Source organism: Fringilla coelebs (assembly GCF_963513975.1).
Source record: "Fringilla coelebs genome assembly, contig: SCAFFOLD_43, whole genome shotgun sequence".
In the NCBI taxonomy this organism is placed as follows: domain Eukaryota; kingdom Metazoa; phylum Chordata; class Aves; order Passeriformes; family Fringillidae; genus Fringilla; species Fringilla coelebs.
Genome location: NW_028167212.1, coordinates 738,973 through 754,001, shown reverse-complemented (window position 1 = coordinate 754,001; position 15,029 = coordinate 738,973). Strand labels below are relative to the sequence as shown.

The 15,029-nt window shown below is 52.3% G+C and overlaps 2 protein-coding genes across 2 annotated transcripts in view; one reads left to right on the top strand and one right to left on the bottom strand.

The window, feature by feature from the left end:
* LOC311166133 (uncharacterized protein) overlaps positions 1 to 15,029 on the top strand; it is a gene marked incomplete at its 3' end in the record, with an annotated part of 129,805 nt that overhangs the window by 92,655 nt on the left and 22,121 nt on the right. The window lies entirely within an intron of this gene.
* On the bottom strand, positions 13,717 to 14,953 carry LOC311166140 (olfactory receptor 14C36-like; the record flags this gene model as incomplete). Its single annotated transcript, XM_084227617.1, has 1 exon — positions 13,717 to 14,953. The coding sequence occupies one exon, from the start codon at positions 14,951 to 14,953 to the stop codon at positions 14,024 to 14,026; it is 930 nt and encodes a 309-aa protein (XP_084083743.1). The 3' UTR covers positions 13,717 to 14,023.

The window sequence follows — 15,029 nt, the reverse complement described above, 5'->3', positions numbered from 1 at the left end:
CACAGGAAGAGACAGGGGCTCCATGGAGACCTCCCAGTGCTTTCTGGGGATGGTAAAGAGCCGTGTGGTCACAGACAGTCACAGCCATTCCATGGTGACATCCCAGGGGACCTTGGGCTGCAAAGGCACCGATCTGTCACAGGCACTCACGGGGGCTCCACGGTGACACCCCAGGAGTCCCCAAGCTACCCAAGAGCCAGGATGTCCCAGACACTCACAGCAGTTCCTGTCATGGGCAGAGTGGGAGATTCAGGCAAAACCTTTATTTTTTTATTGGAGAAAGTCCTGCTGAGACATGGAGAAATGACATCCAACAGCCACCATGGGTCCTCAAACACCTACAGGGCCCCTAGACTGCTAAAATGCCTTCTAAGAGAGGAGACTGGGAGTGGCTGGTTTCAATCCCAGCCCCAGAATTTCTCAAAGGTTTCTGTATAAAAGATTGGACAGGTGGAATTGAAGCTTAGCTCACAGGGGCTCAGCACTGGCAGGAGCTGTGGCATGTCCCAGAGGGGGCTGTGTCAGAGAGGCACAGAGCAGCTGTGATGTCAGCAAAGGGGCTGTGTGACAAAACAGAGTGGGCTGTGTGAGGTCACAGATTGGTCTATGACATCCCAGAGTTTGTTGTGAGATGTCACTGAGCAGCAACAGCATCACAGAGGAGATTCTGTGACACCACAGAGCAGGCTGTGACGTCATGGCGTGGCTGTGTGGCATCATAGAGCAGGCTGTGATGTCAAAGTGTGTGCTGTGACATTACAGAGTGGCAGTATGACATCACAGAGAGGGTTTGGTGACATCACTGAGAGGGGTTATGACATCACACACTGAGAGGGGTTATGACATCACACAGCTGTCTGTGACATCATAGAGTAAGGTGTGAGGCCATAAAGTAGATCCTGCCATCACAGAGGGTGACTCTGTGACATCAGAGAGTGGGTTGTGACATCACTTGGAGGATGTGTAACATCATAGATCAGGCTGTGACATAATGGAACAGACTGTGACATCACAGGGTGATGTTGTGACATCACAGATTCTTCTATGACATCACATAGTAGCTGTATGACATTCCAGGGTGACGTCCCAGAGCTGGCTCTGAGACATCACGAGGGTGCTGTATGACATCACAGAGTGGGCTGTGACATCACAGGAGGGCTGTGTGGCATCATAGGGGGCACTGTGACATCACAAGAGGACTGTGAGACATCACAGGTGGCTGTGTGACATCCCAGGGGCTGTGTGAGGTCGCTGGGGAGGTCACTCTGCCCTGTCCCCCCTCACAGTTGCCCCCAGAGCAGTCCAACCCTGCTCGTGCACAGCGGGGTCCCCTGTCCCCCCAGGTCCCCCCACCCCCGGTGCCACAGCCTCCCCCAGAGGATGTTCCACGAGATCGACCCCAGAGCCTGACACAGGGACAGGGGGACGGGGCCCTAGGGGTGGGACAGGGGGACAGGGACCCCCTGGCAGCGTCCCCGTGTCCCCCAGGGCCAGAGCCTGGGCCAGGGCTACTTCACCCTGTTACGAACGAGGGCTTCAGAGTGCTGAAAAAATCCCCAACAAGGGATCAGAAAAACGAGATTTAATATTAAGGGACAGCAGCACAAAGTTTTGTGGCAAGAGTCACTCTGCTCCTGACTGGACACTTTAGGCACTTCAAGGAAACAAAGCAAAAACAAAACCAAAGAAAATCCAGGAAATCAAACCAGAAATGAACCAAGAATTGTCCCTGTGTGTATGTGTGACAAAAGGATGAAATGAATATGGCCTAAAACGTTTACAGAGGTCAAACTTAGCAGGACTTAATGCATACCTTAATCTTAACTGAGATCTTCAACTTCACAATTTAGCAAAAGAAGAGCACTTAACATTATTTAACCTAAGTTAAAACCTATCACTTAGTAATTTAACAGAGGAATAACATTTAACAGTATCTTACACACCTTACAACTTACATTAAACATAAAAACAAAGAGCAATGTATAATACCAATAATAGTATTTATTACCCAAAAAAGAGCTCTTAACAAATTTAACTTAACTTAGACCTCATGACTTAACCTCACTTAGAGGTCTGACTGACTCAGCTATCCAAGGCACTCAAACCCCTCACAGAGCAGAATTTCTGCCACATTTCCCCAGCGCAGGCATTCCTGTGTGCACACAGACACAAAGAGTCAGTGCAAGGCACCTGGGAGAAATTCCCCTGAGGGCAGGGAATGCTCACTGCTGATGCTTTGGCATCTCCCCAGCAGGTGAAGGGCTGAGCCTGGAGGAGTGGGGGAATCGGCCCAGGCTCTGTCGTTGTTTGGGATCCCTGAGTGCAGCAAACGGGAGAGTTCCCGGCTGGGAGAGCCCCCACTCAGAGGGAGTCGCTGGCCCAGGAGAGCTCCAAGGGCTCCTTTTGGAGCGCTGTTTGCAGGGCCCCACGAGAGGGGCTGCAGTTCCAGCAATGGTTCATCCTGGCCACACTTGGCATCAGCAGCTTTCTCTGGCAGTGTGAGAACAGGGATGTTGTGCCACTGAGGGAACAAAACCAGCTGCCAGGGCTGCTCCTAAAGGAGCCAGGAGCTGTTTGGGCAGCAGCAGTGCCTGGAGCAGACAGTGTTTGTGATGAGCTGCAGAGGAGCTGAGCCCAGGGGCTGTTGGCCAAGGCCGAGGCCCAAGGAGCATTTCTCAGCTGTCAGGGCGGCCTGAGAAGGGGAGGGGGGAATGCAGCAGCACAGGGCCATGGAACCAAGGGATCCTTGTGACACTGTGGGGCCCTGTGAGACCAAGGGACCCTTGTGACACTGTGGGGCCCTGTGAGACCAAGGGACCCTTGTGACACTGTGGGGCCTCATGGAATCATGGACAGCACTGTGACATTGCTGGGCCTCATGGAACCAAGGGGACTGTACTGACGCTGTGTGGCTCCATGGAATGTAGGGATCATTCTGGCACTGAGAAGGTCCCATCAAACCAAGGGTCCATTGTGACACCGTGGGGCCTCATGGAACTGTGGAGACCATTGTGACACTTTGGGGTGTCATGGAACCAAGGGGGCATTATGACACTGCGAGACTCCATGGAACCAAACGTCCACTGTGACATTGCAAGGCGTCATGGAACCATGCAAAGACAATTAAGACACTTCACAGCCTCATGGAATCATGGAGACCATTGTAACACTGTGGGGACTGATGGCATCATGGAGACCATTGTGACACTATGAGGCCCCATGGAAGAAGCAGAGCACTGTGACACTGTGAGGCCTCATGGAACCAGTTGGACCATTGTGACCCTGGGGGTGCCCACAGAACCAAGAGGACCATTGTGATATTGTGGGGCCTGGTGAAACCAAGAGGCGTTTGTGACACTGCAGGGCTGCATGGAATCAAAGCTCCAGGGTAACACAGAGTCGCCTCCTGTCATCAATGGTCCATTGTGACACTGTGGAGCCAAAGGAGACCATTGTGACACAGAAAACTCCCAGGGTCCAAAGGTCCATTGTGACATTGCAGGGCTCATGGAACAGAGGAGCCACATGACATTGTGGGGCCTGGGGAACCACGGAGACCATTGTGACACTGCAAGGCCACATGGAAACACTGGGATCATTTGTGACACTGTGGGGCCCCATGGAATCAAGGCACCATTGTGACACTATGGAGCCCCATAAAACCAAGGGAACACAGAACAGGTCTGGCTTGTTTGGCCTCCCATGGACTGCCTGACTGGTCCAGCTGACATTGGCATGTTGAGGGTCACTTCTCATCTGCTGCTGAAACACTGGGGCTCTGTGCTTTCATTCCCAATGGTAAAGAACTGTATTTCTGCTGCAGGCACCCATGGCCAGAATTGGGGTTTCACCTCCAAATTTCCTTATATCCAGGGATTGTTCCCATAGGAATATTGCCAGGACAAGTCTGGCTTGCAATGGTTTCATCTGTCCCCAAAACAGTGGTGAAAGCTCCATGCTCTTCTTCCTATGGGAAAGAACTGTCCTGCTTCTCCAGGTGCCCATGGCCAAAACTGGGTTCAACTCCGAAATTTCCTAAATCCAAAAGCTGCTCCCAAACACAATCTTCCTTTGCTGTCAAGTCTGGCTGGCCTTGGACTAGTGAGACACTAACCTGCCTTCCAAACATTGGGGTCTGTGCTTTCCTTCCTATGGAAAAGAACTGTCCTTCTCCTCCAGATGCCCGTGGCCACAATTGGGATTTCACCTCCAAAACTGCCTTACTGTGGGAGACTGGAGGAGACTTAGCTACAAACATTTTTTGTGTGGGGAAGAGGAAGGGGCACGTCCAGCACTGCCCTGCCCTGCGCTGGAACCCCAATCCCCCCAGAGCCTCTATCCCAGCCCAGCAATGTCTGCCAAGCCCTGGCACAGCACAGGCAATGCTCCACACCCACCTCTGAAGCCCCCAGCCCAGCTCCTGAGGGACCAAATGACCCCAAGTCCCACCTGAGGCTCATTAATGCTTTGAAACACTCAAGGTGTTTCAGATATTTTAAGGATTTTCCTTTTGACACTGAGTGTCTGAGAGGTTTTTGTGCCATCTTGGCCACCAATTCTCTCCTCCAAGGAGTCTACAAGGAGCCTGTGTTGGAGAGGGACGTCAGTGGGACCCATTAATGCCTGGAGGCACTTTGGGTGTTTCCTCTGACTTGGCCTTCTGGAAAGGTTTTGCAATCTCCTATCCCAGGCCCTGAGGTTCCAGGGCTCAGCTCCAAATGCACAGTGAGGCTCATTAGGATCAAGCAAGTCCTGACAAACCACGGCTCTGCCTTGATTTCCCTCTGCTCTATTGCAGTTCATTAGGGGGGTTTCCTTTGACAGTTAAGGAGAAACAGTTCAAAGAGCTTCTAGGAAATACGGATTCCTATCTTAAAGGGTCTCTTTTATTGCTGCTCTTATTACAGAAGAGCTTGTTGGAGTCTACAGGAGACAAGCACATCCGATGATGATCAACAAGTCTCAACTTTATTTAGGCAATAAGCATACTTTTATAAGCATAGTAATAAGGTTCATACACATTGCAAAAGTAGAGCTCATAATTGGTCCGCAGGTGGAGGTCAGCTCCACCTCTACTATCACATACTCAGGATGGTTGTGGGTTTCTACTCTGGCTAGACCCTGTTTTCTCTATCTTGTCGTTATATAACTTCTTGCTCAAGGAGACAGTGTCCTTGCCCATGACCCTATTGCTTTACAAGCTGCAACTTATCATGACCCCTCTCTTCTAACCAGGCATCCACAAAACTCTCCACACTTCCCCCGTTTTCTTTTTGGGCAAGACAGTTTGTCTGCCAGGTTTTCTGTATCATGCGACTGACCATGTTCTGAATACAGCTAAAAATGCAAGGCAAGATAAGCAAAAGCATCAGAACAACACCTAAGATCCCTATTGCATATGTTTTAAGGTTTCTTAGCCATGGACCTATTCCTAAACTTTTGAGCCATTCATCTATTCCCAATCCTTCCTCCTGCTTCAGCTGATGTAGCCCTTGTTGTAACTCCTTTATTTTGGCATGAATTGATGTAGAGTGGTCAGACAGATTCATGCAGCACATACCTTCAAACTCCTCACACCCATGTCCTTGCGCCAATGCAAAAAATCAATGGCAGCCCTATTTTGAAGCACGGCATGATTAACACTGCACATCTGTAGTAAGCATATCTAAGATTTCTGATGTCTTAATAAGTTCATCTTTAGCCCAACATCCCAATTGCTCTGCCAACCTCATAGCCTTATTTGCAGCTCCTCCTGCTTGTGCTGTTGCCCAAATAAACTTACTATAAGTATCAATAGTCACATGCACATACTTCAGACGCCCAAAACTAGCAACATTCATAACATCCATCTGCCAGATTTCATTTGACTGTAGGCCCCGTGGGTTTACCCCTAACCCTAGCCCACAACCTCCATTGTGAAGGCTGCAAATAGGGCAGGCCCTAACTATGGCTTTCGCCTCCGCCAGGGGCATTCTGAACTCCCTGTGTAGACCCTTTGCATTTTGGTGAAACATAGAGTGAGCTAATAGTTGGCCTGACATCGGTGTACCCTGGGCTACAGTTACTAGCTTATCTGCTCAACATTGCCCTCGCCCAAACCAATTTCCCATTTATGGCTTCTAATATGAATGACAGCATAAGCATGCTCCTTGCCTTTTGTAACTGCACAAGTAACTCATATAGTCTCTGGTTTTGCACTTCCTTGATCGATGCATCTTCGATTCTTTCCACAATTCCAGCAACGTACAGTGAGTCTGTTACAATATTCAATGGTCCCTTCAAATGTAACATTGCCCACCCTACCACCCAAAGTTCCATGATGTGCAAACTATCCGCTGCTTCTGCTCATAGGATTTTGTGTTTCCACTCATCTTTTTGTGCCATGTTCTCGCAGCTGTTCTTGATTTCTTCCCAGCATCTGTGAATGCTGTGATCGCATCTGCAATAAGGGCATTCTCTTGTTTTGGCCGAGTGATCCAGTCCCATTCCCCTATCCAGTCTACTGGCACTTGCATGAGTTTCCCTGTTTCAATGGGACAGCTCGCACCCAACAGTGCCTCCTGCAGTTCCTCGCTATTATCCAAACAACACTCCCAGTTGGGCCAAAATTTCTTGCCCAATGAGGCACTGCACTGTAGGTGGTAATTGGACAGCTAAAAAATTAGCCGATAGATGCTTGCTGTCTATTTTGACCGTCAGAGGCGGTGAATGACTGGCCAGGGTTAATCCTCCAACCCCGGTCACCGTGGCGGCTGCTGGATGTAAAGGCCAATGTTGAGGCCAACAGGCAGGGCTAATAATGCTGGAATCTGCCCCAGTGTCCAGTAGGCCAGAGAATGACCGCCTTTGACCTTGATATTCCACCTCCACCTTCCTCCTAGGCCTCTCGCTGAGATCTAGGGTTAGTAGAGTGAGACCACCAGTGGATCCAAAACCCTTTTCTCCCCTCTCTTGCCCTTTTATTGACATTAAGCCCTTAGTTGTTTGTTCTAACGGCAACAATTGTGCAAGTCTCTGCCCTTTGTTAATTTGAACCGGCGGAAAAGGGGTGTGAACCATAATCATGATTTCTCCAGTATAATCTGCATCAATGACACCAGGCAACACAAATAGTCCAAGCATAGAGGCTGATGATCTCCTTAGCAGTAAGGCACCCATCGCTCGACCTTGTATAAGAACGGGTCCTTTAACTCCTGTTGGGACCTTCTGTGGGTGCGGCGTCATCAGGGTAACTTCTACTGCTGCTGCCAGGTCCAACCCGAGGCTCCCGCTGGTGGCAGGCTGGAGACAGGCGAGGTCAGCTGGACTGCAGCAGCTACTTGTGTCTGGGCGTGGCCACTGCGATTCGCTGACAGAGTTTGCTGGCTGGCCGTGGCCGACGCTTGAAGGGGTGCAAGAGCAGCTAACACCTGATTTTGAGAGGTTTTTGCCTGTTCTTGAAGGCCTAGACCTAGCTGTTTAATAGCTTCCACCAAAAATGCTTGTGGCCCTGTAGGAACTTGAGCCATTCTTTCTAATGCCTCCTATATGGACCAATTTGTTTCTAAATTACTTAGCACACTTCTTGTCATTGGGTAACAATTTTGCAGAGCACACTGTTTTAACAGAGCACCCCGCATATACTCTGGTACCCCCGCTCTTCCTATCGTGGCAGCAGCCTTATCTATAAATGCACCAAAATGCACCAAACGGTTCATCGCGACCCTGTTTAATGCCCATGTACACTGGCAGCCCACCAGGTTCCTTTACCCTGTCCATAGCCAATCTAACAAGCCTCATAGCTTCCCGGCATTTGTCAGGCCCTATCAAAGCCTGAGCCTCCGTGCGGAGAAAAGGTCCTAACCCCATGAGCTCATCCACTGTTACCCCATTAAGAGGATCTCCCTGTTGCCTCTGTGTAGCCACACACTCATTGACTAGTCCCTGCCAATGTGCATTAAATAGCAGCTGTTGATGTTGTGTGAATATCAATTTTGCTATTCCTCTACAATCAGAGGGCAGGAGCACCTGAGTGCCCCATATATAATCCAACATCTGCTTTACTGGTTCACTAGTTACCCCAAACTGGCTAACAGTCGAACAGAGCTGTGATAACAATTTCCAATCGAGAGCAGATATCTCTGCTTGCATACCTCCCCCGGCTACCGGCTGGAAAACCACCGGTCATGCTAACTGTGTTGCCACTTCCACCACACTATCATCTCCTTGTTCCAGGCAGTCTTTTTCGAGCGCTGCCCCAGCCTCCCTTCGTTCTTTGGCAATGGCCTCTGCTAGGTTGCTCTCAGCCTCAGGGATTGGCTCATTACCCAAAGGGGGCATGGCAGTGGGTGCTCTTGACCCTGGCTCCTGCTCCTCTGGGGGTGCGGAGGGCCCACAAGCTGCCCCTAGGCCGGAGCTAGAAGGCGGGGGGGGAAAAATTACTTTTGTAGTGGTGGGGGCCAGCGGAGTAGTTTGGAACCAGTCCCTCCCATAGGTCTTATTTTTATTATGAGCAGCGGACGCCTGCTCAGCTGCTTTCTTTTCTGCCTGATGTTGTAAAAGCTCATTATGTATCACCCTCCACAGCTTTCCCAGCTTTTATGCTGTCTTATTGTCTTCTAAAGTAGCTTCCCACAATATATCCCCAAGCTTACATCATTCTGACAGCTCATGTACAGTATGCGGGTTTTGAAACACTCCCTTCGCATACCCGTATGTCAATAACCCCGACAACTCCTTTTGTAAGTCTATCCCCTTAATCTGCCGTTTTTGCAGATAAGCAGTAAATAAATCATATGCTGCTTGCCTTTCCATACCTATATCGTCAGCGCTGTTGCAGCCCTTCAAGGTCTCGGCAGCACGTATCGGCCAGGTTCACGCCTCTGCAGACACCTGGGGCACGGCACGTTTTCAGCCCCTTTTTTTTTTTTCTTCGCGCTTTTGCCCTCCCTGCTGCTTTGGGACCCGAACCCAGTCGTTGCTCCACCGTGGTGCCAGCTCTCGATCACGTCGGGCTCACCATTTGTCGGAGTCGACAGGAGACAAGCACATCCGATGATGATCAACAAGTCTCAACTTTATTTAGGCAATAAGCGTACTTTTATAAGCATAGTAATAAGGTTCATACACCTTGCAAAAATAGAGCTCATAATTGGTCCGCAGGTGGAGGTCAGCTCCACCTCTACTATCACATACTCAGGATGGTTGTGGTTTTCTACTCTGGCTAGACCCTGTTTTCTCTATCTTGTCATTATATAACTTCTTGCTCAAGGAGACAGTGTCCTTGCCCACGACCCTATTATTTTACCAGCCGCAACTTATCATGACCCCTCTCTTCTAACCAGGCATCCACAAAACTCTCCACAGGCCCCTGTGCCGTGGTGCCCACAGCAGCCTTGGGGCTCTGTGCCCCATGGCCTCCCTGCTGGGCAGCCTCTGCCAGCTCCTGCAGAGCCCGTGGCACCGGTGGGCCTGCACAGACAGCCCTGCCCCGGGCTCTGCCGGCCTCTGGGTCAGCAGAGAGGCAGCCAGGGCTGGCCATGGCTGGGAACAGGCCCTGAGCCTTGCAGGAGGATGGAGCTGGGCCATAGCCAAACTCAGCCCATGGCAAAGCTGGGCTCAGCAGCCAGGGCTACCAAGGGCTGGGGACAGAGGGTGGTGCTGACAAATGTCCTGGGCCCCCTCCCTGCTCTCTCCATGCCCCCAAGGGCACAGAGCAGCCTCCTCTCTGGGGCACTTGCCTGTTTTCAATGCCTTGCACTGGCGCTTGCCCTGCCCCGCAAGGCCTGGCCTGAGTCCTGCCCCTGCACGCTCAGCCAGGCTGAGATGGACACTGATGGTGTCTGTGCCAGGCTCTCTGAGCCCAGCCCAGCTCCCTGCAAGCTCTGCCAGCTGCCCTGAGCTCTGGGCAGCACCAAGGGCCTCTGGCCAGCCCAGCCCAGCCCAGCCGGCTCTGGCCCCACAGCTCTGCTCAGGCCAGGCTGCTCTGGGCACTGGCCCACGGCCTCAGCCCCTGGCAAGGGCACAGCAGCAGCTGCAGCTGCCACAGGACTCAGCCCCAGCCATGGGGGAAGGGGCTTGGCCAAGGCACAAGGAGGCTCCCAGGGTGCCCTGCTCTCCTCTGGCTCAGGTGCTGGGAGCTCTGCAGCCCCTGCTGTCATCCCAGCTGCTTAGGGCAGCACAAGAGCCCTGGCCTTGGGGCCCTCCAGAGCTGCTCCTGCTCCAGGCCCAGGGCCCATCCCAGAGCTGGGGCAGCCACAGAGCTGTGCCCATTTCTGTTCATTGCTGCTCTGATGGGGATGGATCCTCAGCCACTTGGAGGTTGCTGATGAATGTTACTACTCAAAAATCCTCCTCTGTCTTAAGCTCTTCAGGCCAGCATTTCAGTGACAAAGGCTGAAAAATATTTCTTCAAAACTCCTGAAAAAGAAAAGCCCCTGGTAATATTATAAGTTTTCAATTCTTCTGTGGTTAATTAGAAATATTTCAGATGTGTATTCAAAGTGAATCTGCTATGTTGAAAAAAAGCAGAGAGAAATGTTTATTATTCCTGTTTATAGTTCGATGTCTAATTGATATTGATCCCCAGTACCTTCTAATGCAATCCGAACAGATATGAAAATCAAGACACTTCATGGCTGACAATCTTTGTCACCACACCCTCCCCACCATTTCCCTCATCCAGCGCCCGGGGCTCCTATGGATCAGGAATGGTGTGGCCAGCAGGAGCAGGGCAGTGATTCTTCCCTATAGTCAACACTGGTTGGGCAGCACAGTGTTAGGTGACAGGAATGGGCTGCCCAGGGAGGTAGGTGAGTCACCATCCCGGGAGGTGTTTAAGGAAAGACTGGTTGTGGCACTGAGTGCCATGGTCTGGGTGACAAGGTGGTCTTGGGTCCCAGGTTGGACTTGATGCTCTGCAAGGTCTTTTCCAGCATGGCTGATTCTCTGATGATTGTGACACTGCAGGGCCCTGGGGAAGCAAGGGGCCATTGTGACACTGCGGGGCCTGGTGGCACTTAGAGGACCATGGTGACACTGTGTATGAGATGGCAGCACAGAGCCAAGGGGCCATGGTGACATTGTGGGGCTGAATGGAAGCAATGAGTCAATGGTGACGGTCTGGGACCTGGTGGAAGCACAGAGGCCACTGTGACCCTGCAGGGCCTTGTTGAACCTAGGAGCCATTGTGCCACTGTGGAACCAAGGAGACCCTTGGGAAAGCCTGGGGAGAATGGAATCAAGGGGCCATTGCTCCATTGCAAGGACTCTGGGAACAGAGGGCACAATTGTGACACTGTGGTGCCCCATGGAACCAAGGGTCCCTGGTGACACTGCAGGATCTTGTGTCACCAGGTCTCCATTGTGACACTGCAGCACCAAGGAATTTATTGTGGCACTCTGAGGTGTCATGGAACCAAGAGGCCACTGTGGCCCTGCAGGACTTAGTACAACCATGCAGAGCATTGTGACAGAGCATGTGTCATGGTGTCATGATGGGGCCATTGTGACACTGCAGGGCCCCATGGAACCAAGGGGCCAGTGCTGCGCCTCAGGGACTGATGGAATGAAGGAAGCATGTTTGACACTGTGGTGGCAATTGGCACCAAGAGGCCATTGTGACACTGTGGAACCAAGGAGGGCATTGCTGCACTGCCAGACCTCATGGAACCAAGGATCCATTGTGACTCTGCAGGGCCTTGTGGGACTAAGGGCCATTGTGACACTGCTGGGCCCAAGGATCCAAGGGACTTTGTGAAACCAAAGGGGTCCCAGGGACCCAAAAGGAAATTGTGACACTGGGAGGCCTCATGGAATTATAAAGACCATTGGGACATGCAAGGGCCTCATGGAATCTTGGTGACAACAAGTTTTCTGGGAGTGTTGTTGATCTGCTGGAGGGTAGCAGGGCTCTGCACAGGGCGCTGAACAGGCTGGATCCAGGGATGAAATCCAACAAGGAGAGGTTTAACAAGTCCAAGTCCAGGTCTTGCACTTTGGCCACAACAACCCCTGCAGCACTACAGGCTGGGGACAGAGAGGCTGGACAGCAGCCAGGCAGAAAGGGACCTGCAGGGACTGATGAACAGCAGGCTGGACATGAGCCAGCAATGTGCCCAGGTGGCCAAGAAGGCCAATGGCTCCTGGCCTGGCTCAGGAATGGTGTGGCCAGCAGGATCAGGGCAGTGATTATTCCTGTGTGCTCAGCACTGGTTGGGCAGCACCTCGAGTGCTGTGTCCAGTTCTGAGCCCCCCAATTTAGGAAGGACATGGAGGGGCTAGAGCGTGTTCAGAGAAGGGCAACAAGGCTGGTGAGGGGTCTGGAACACAAGACCTGTGAGGAGTGGCTAAGGGAGGTAGGGTTGTTTATCCTGGAGAAGAGGAGGCTCAGGGGAGACAAGGGGGTGTCAGGGCACAACTTGGATTTGATGAACTCTATGGCCTTTTCCACCCTTGCTGATTTCAGGATTCTCTGGAAGCACCCTTGCAGCAGTTGCAGGAGGAGCCCTGGGTCTCCTCTTGAGAAGCTCCAGCAGCCCAGGTCCCTCAGCTTCTCCTGCCAGGCTCAAAGCCCATCCTGTCAGTCCTGCAGAGCCTCTGCAGCTCCTCCTCATGGCCCAGAACAGGGAGCCCCAGAGCCAGACACAGCAGCCCAGATGTGTCCCCCTGGCCTGTGCTGCCTGTGGCATGGGAGCAGCACGAGGCACTGCAGGAGCCTGCAGACAATTCCTGCAGCACTTGTAGGATGATCCTGCTCCCCAAGGGACGTTCCCATGGTGCCAAGTCAGGAACTGAAATGGGGAGTGGGGCCAGAGAGGAAACTGCAAACAGGGATGGGCTATGTGCAGGGAAGGGAACAGGGGTGAGCAAGAGGAAGAAATTTGAAGCAGGAAGAGGAAAGAAAGCAAAGGCGAAAGCAAGGAAATGCTCATGGCAGTTTGGGGGTGGCTGCCAGGCAGCTCTGGCTTTGAGCAATAGCGTCTACAGTGGGAAAGGGAACTCCCAGCCCATGGGAACAAACTTTCTGGCTGAGTGCAGAGGCCACGACAAAGCTGAGTGGTTTCCTGGGTGTCCCCCAGCCCTTGCTGGCCCCAGGGGCTGATGGCATTTGTGCTCCCTCAGGTTCATGTCCCCACAGCAACAGCATGGGGGTGCTCCCCCCTGCTCTGTGCAATGCAAGCAGGGGCTCCTGAGCCAGTGCTGCCGTGTCTGTGCCTGCAAGGATGGGGCGCCTGTGTGAGCTGGGGGAGAGGCCAGAGCTGCAGAGGGGGATGTTCTTGGCAGCTCCATGAGGACGCTGTGGGATGCTGCCCTGGGCTGTCCTATACACTGGGGATGAATCAGCCCCTGCTCTGCTGCTCCTTCCCATCTTCCCCAGGGCCCTTGCAGAGCACCAGCCATGTTGTTTGCCCCCAGCCTGCCCACAGCAAGCCTGGGGCTGCTCACAGGAGTTTTCTGTGCTGAGCATTGGCCTGGGCATGTTCTTGAGAGAGCCTGGGTAAGGAGCCTGTAGCCCCCAGGGCCTGGCCTGAGGCGTCAGTGCTGCCCCAGCAGTGCCCATGGCCTGTCCCTGCTGCAGCCTGGCACTGTCACCCCAGGACTGTTCCCAGCCCCAAGAGAATTTAGGTCCTACAGCAACCCCAGAGCCACCAGGGCAGCAGGGCAAGGCCACAGGAGCAGCACTGGAACCAGCAAGTGCTGCTGCTCCTGGGCACAGCTGCTGTCCCAGCACTGATCTGCCCCCAGCTCTGCACACAGACATTGCTGCTGTAGCTCCAGAGAAGGCCACAAAAGGACATCACTGCAGAAAACTTTGCTGGCAGATTCTTTAGTTCATTAAAAGACACTGAGAGCAAAGCCCCTCATTGACACAGTCTGTGGCCACAGGGAAGGTGGAGAGAAACAAAATGAGAAATGGCACAAACAATGTCTTTGTGGACAACATGAAAAACAAAAGAAAGGAAAAAAGCTCCCAGAACCAAACCAACAAAAAGTATCAAAGATGACTTTTACTACAAGTGAATTGAAGAAATTGGCCAGAAGTTTAATGTTTCTGAAAGCATCCAGTCATCAGTGTCCACACTGCAGCCTTGAGCTCCTGGTTCCTCAGGCTGTAGATGAGGGGATTCAGGGTTGGAGGTACCACCGAGTACAAAACTGACAGGGCCAGATCTAGGGATGGGGAGGAGATGGAGGGGGGCTTCAGGTAGGTTGAAAATGTGGTGCTGACAAACAGGGAGAGCACGGCCAGGTGAGGGAGGCAGGTGGAAAAGGCTTTGTGCCGTCCCTGCTCCAAGGGGATCCTCAACACAGCCCTGAAGATCCGCACATAGGAGAAAACAATAAACACAAAACAACCAAATGATAAACAAAGACTAACCACAGTGAGCCCAAATTCTCTGAGATAGTATTCTGAGCAGGAGAGCTTGAGGATCTGCGGAACCTCACAGAAGAACTGTCCCAGGGCATTGCCATGGCAGAGGGGCAGGGTAAATGTACTGACCGTGTGCATGAGAGCATTGAGAAAGCCACTGGCCCAGGCAGCTGCTGCCATGTGGGCACAAGCTCTGCTGCCCAGGAGGGTCCCGTAGTGCAGGGGTTTGCAGATGGACACGTAGCGGTCATAGCACATGATGGTCAGGAGGCAAAACTCTGCTCCCATAAAGAAAAGAAAGAAAAAGAGCTGAGCAGCACATCCTGTGTAGATGTTCCTGGTGTCCCAGAGGAAATTGTGCATGGCTTTGGGGACAGTGGTGCAGATGGAGCCCAGGTCAGTGAGGGCCAGGTTGAGAAGGAAGAAAAACATGGGCATGCGCAGGCGGTGGCTGCAGGCTACAGTGCTGATGATGAGGCCGTTGCCCAGGAGGGCAGCCAGGGAGATGCCCAGCAAGAGGCAGAAGTGCAGGAGCTGCAGCTGCCGTGTGTCTGCCAATGCCAGCAGGAGGAAGTGGCTGATGGAGCTGCTGTTGGACATTGGTGGTGCAATGGCATTGGGATCTGAAAAAAAAGAAGTAATCATGGAATAGTTCGGTTTGGAGAGGACTTTAAAT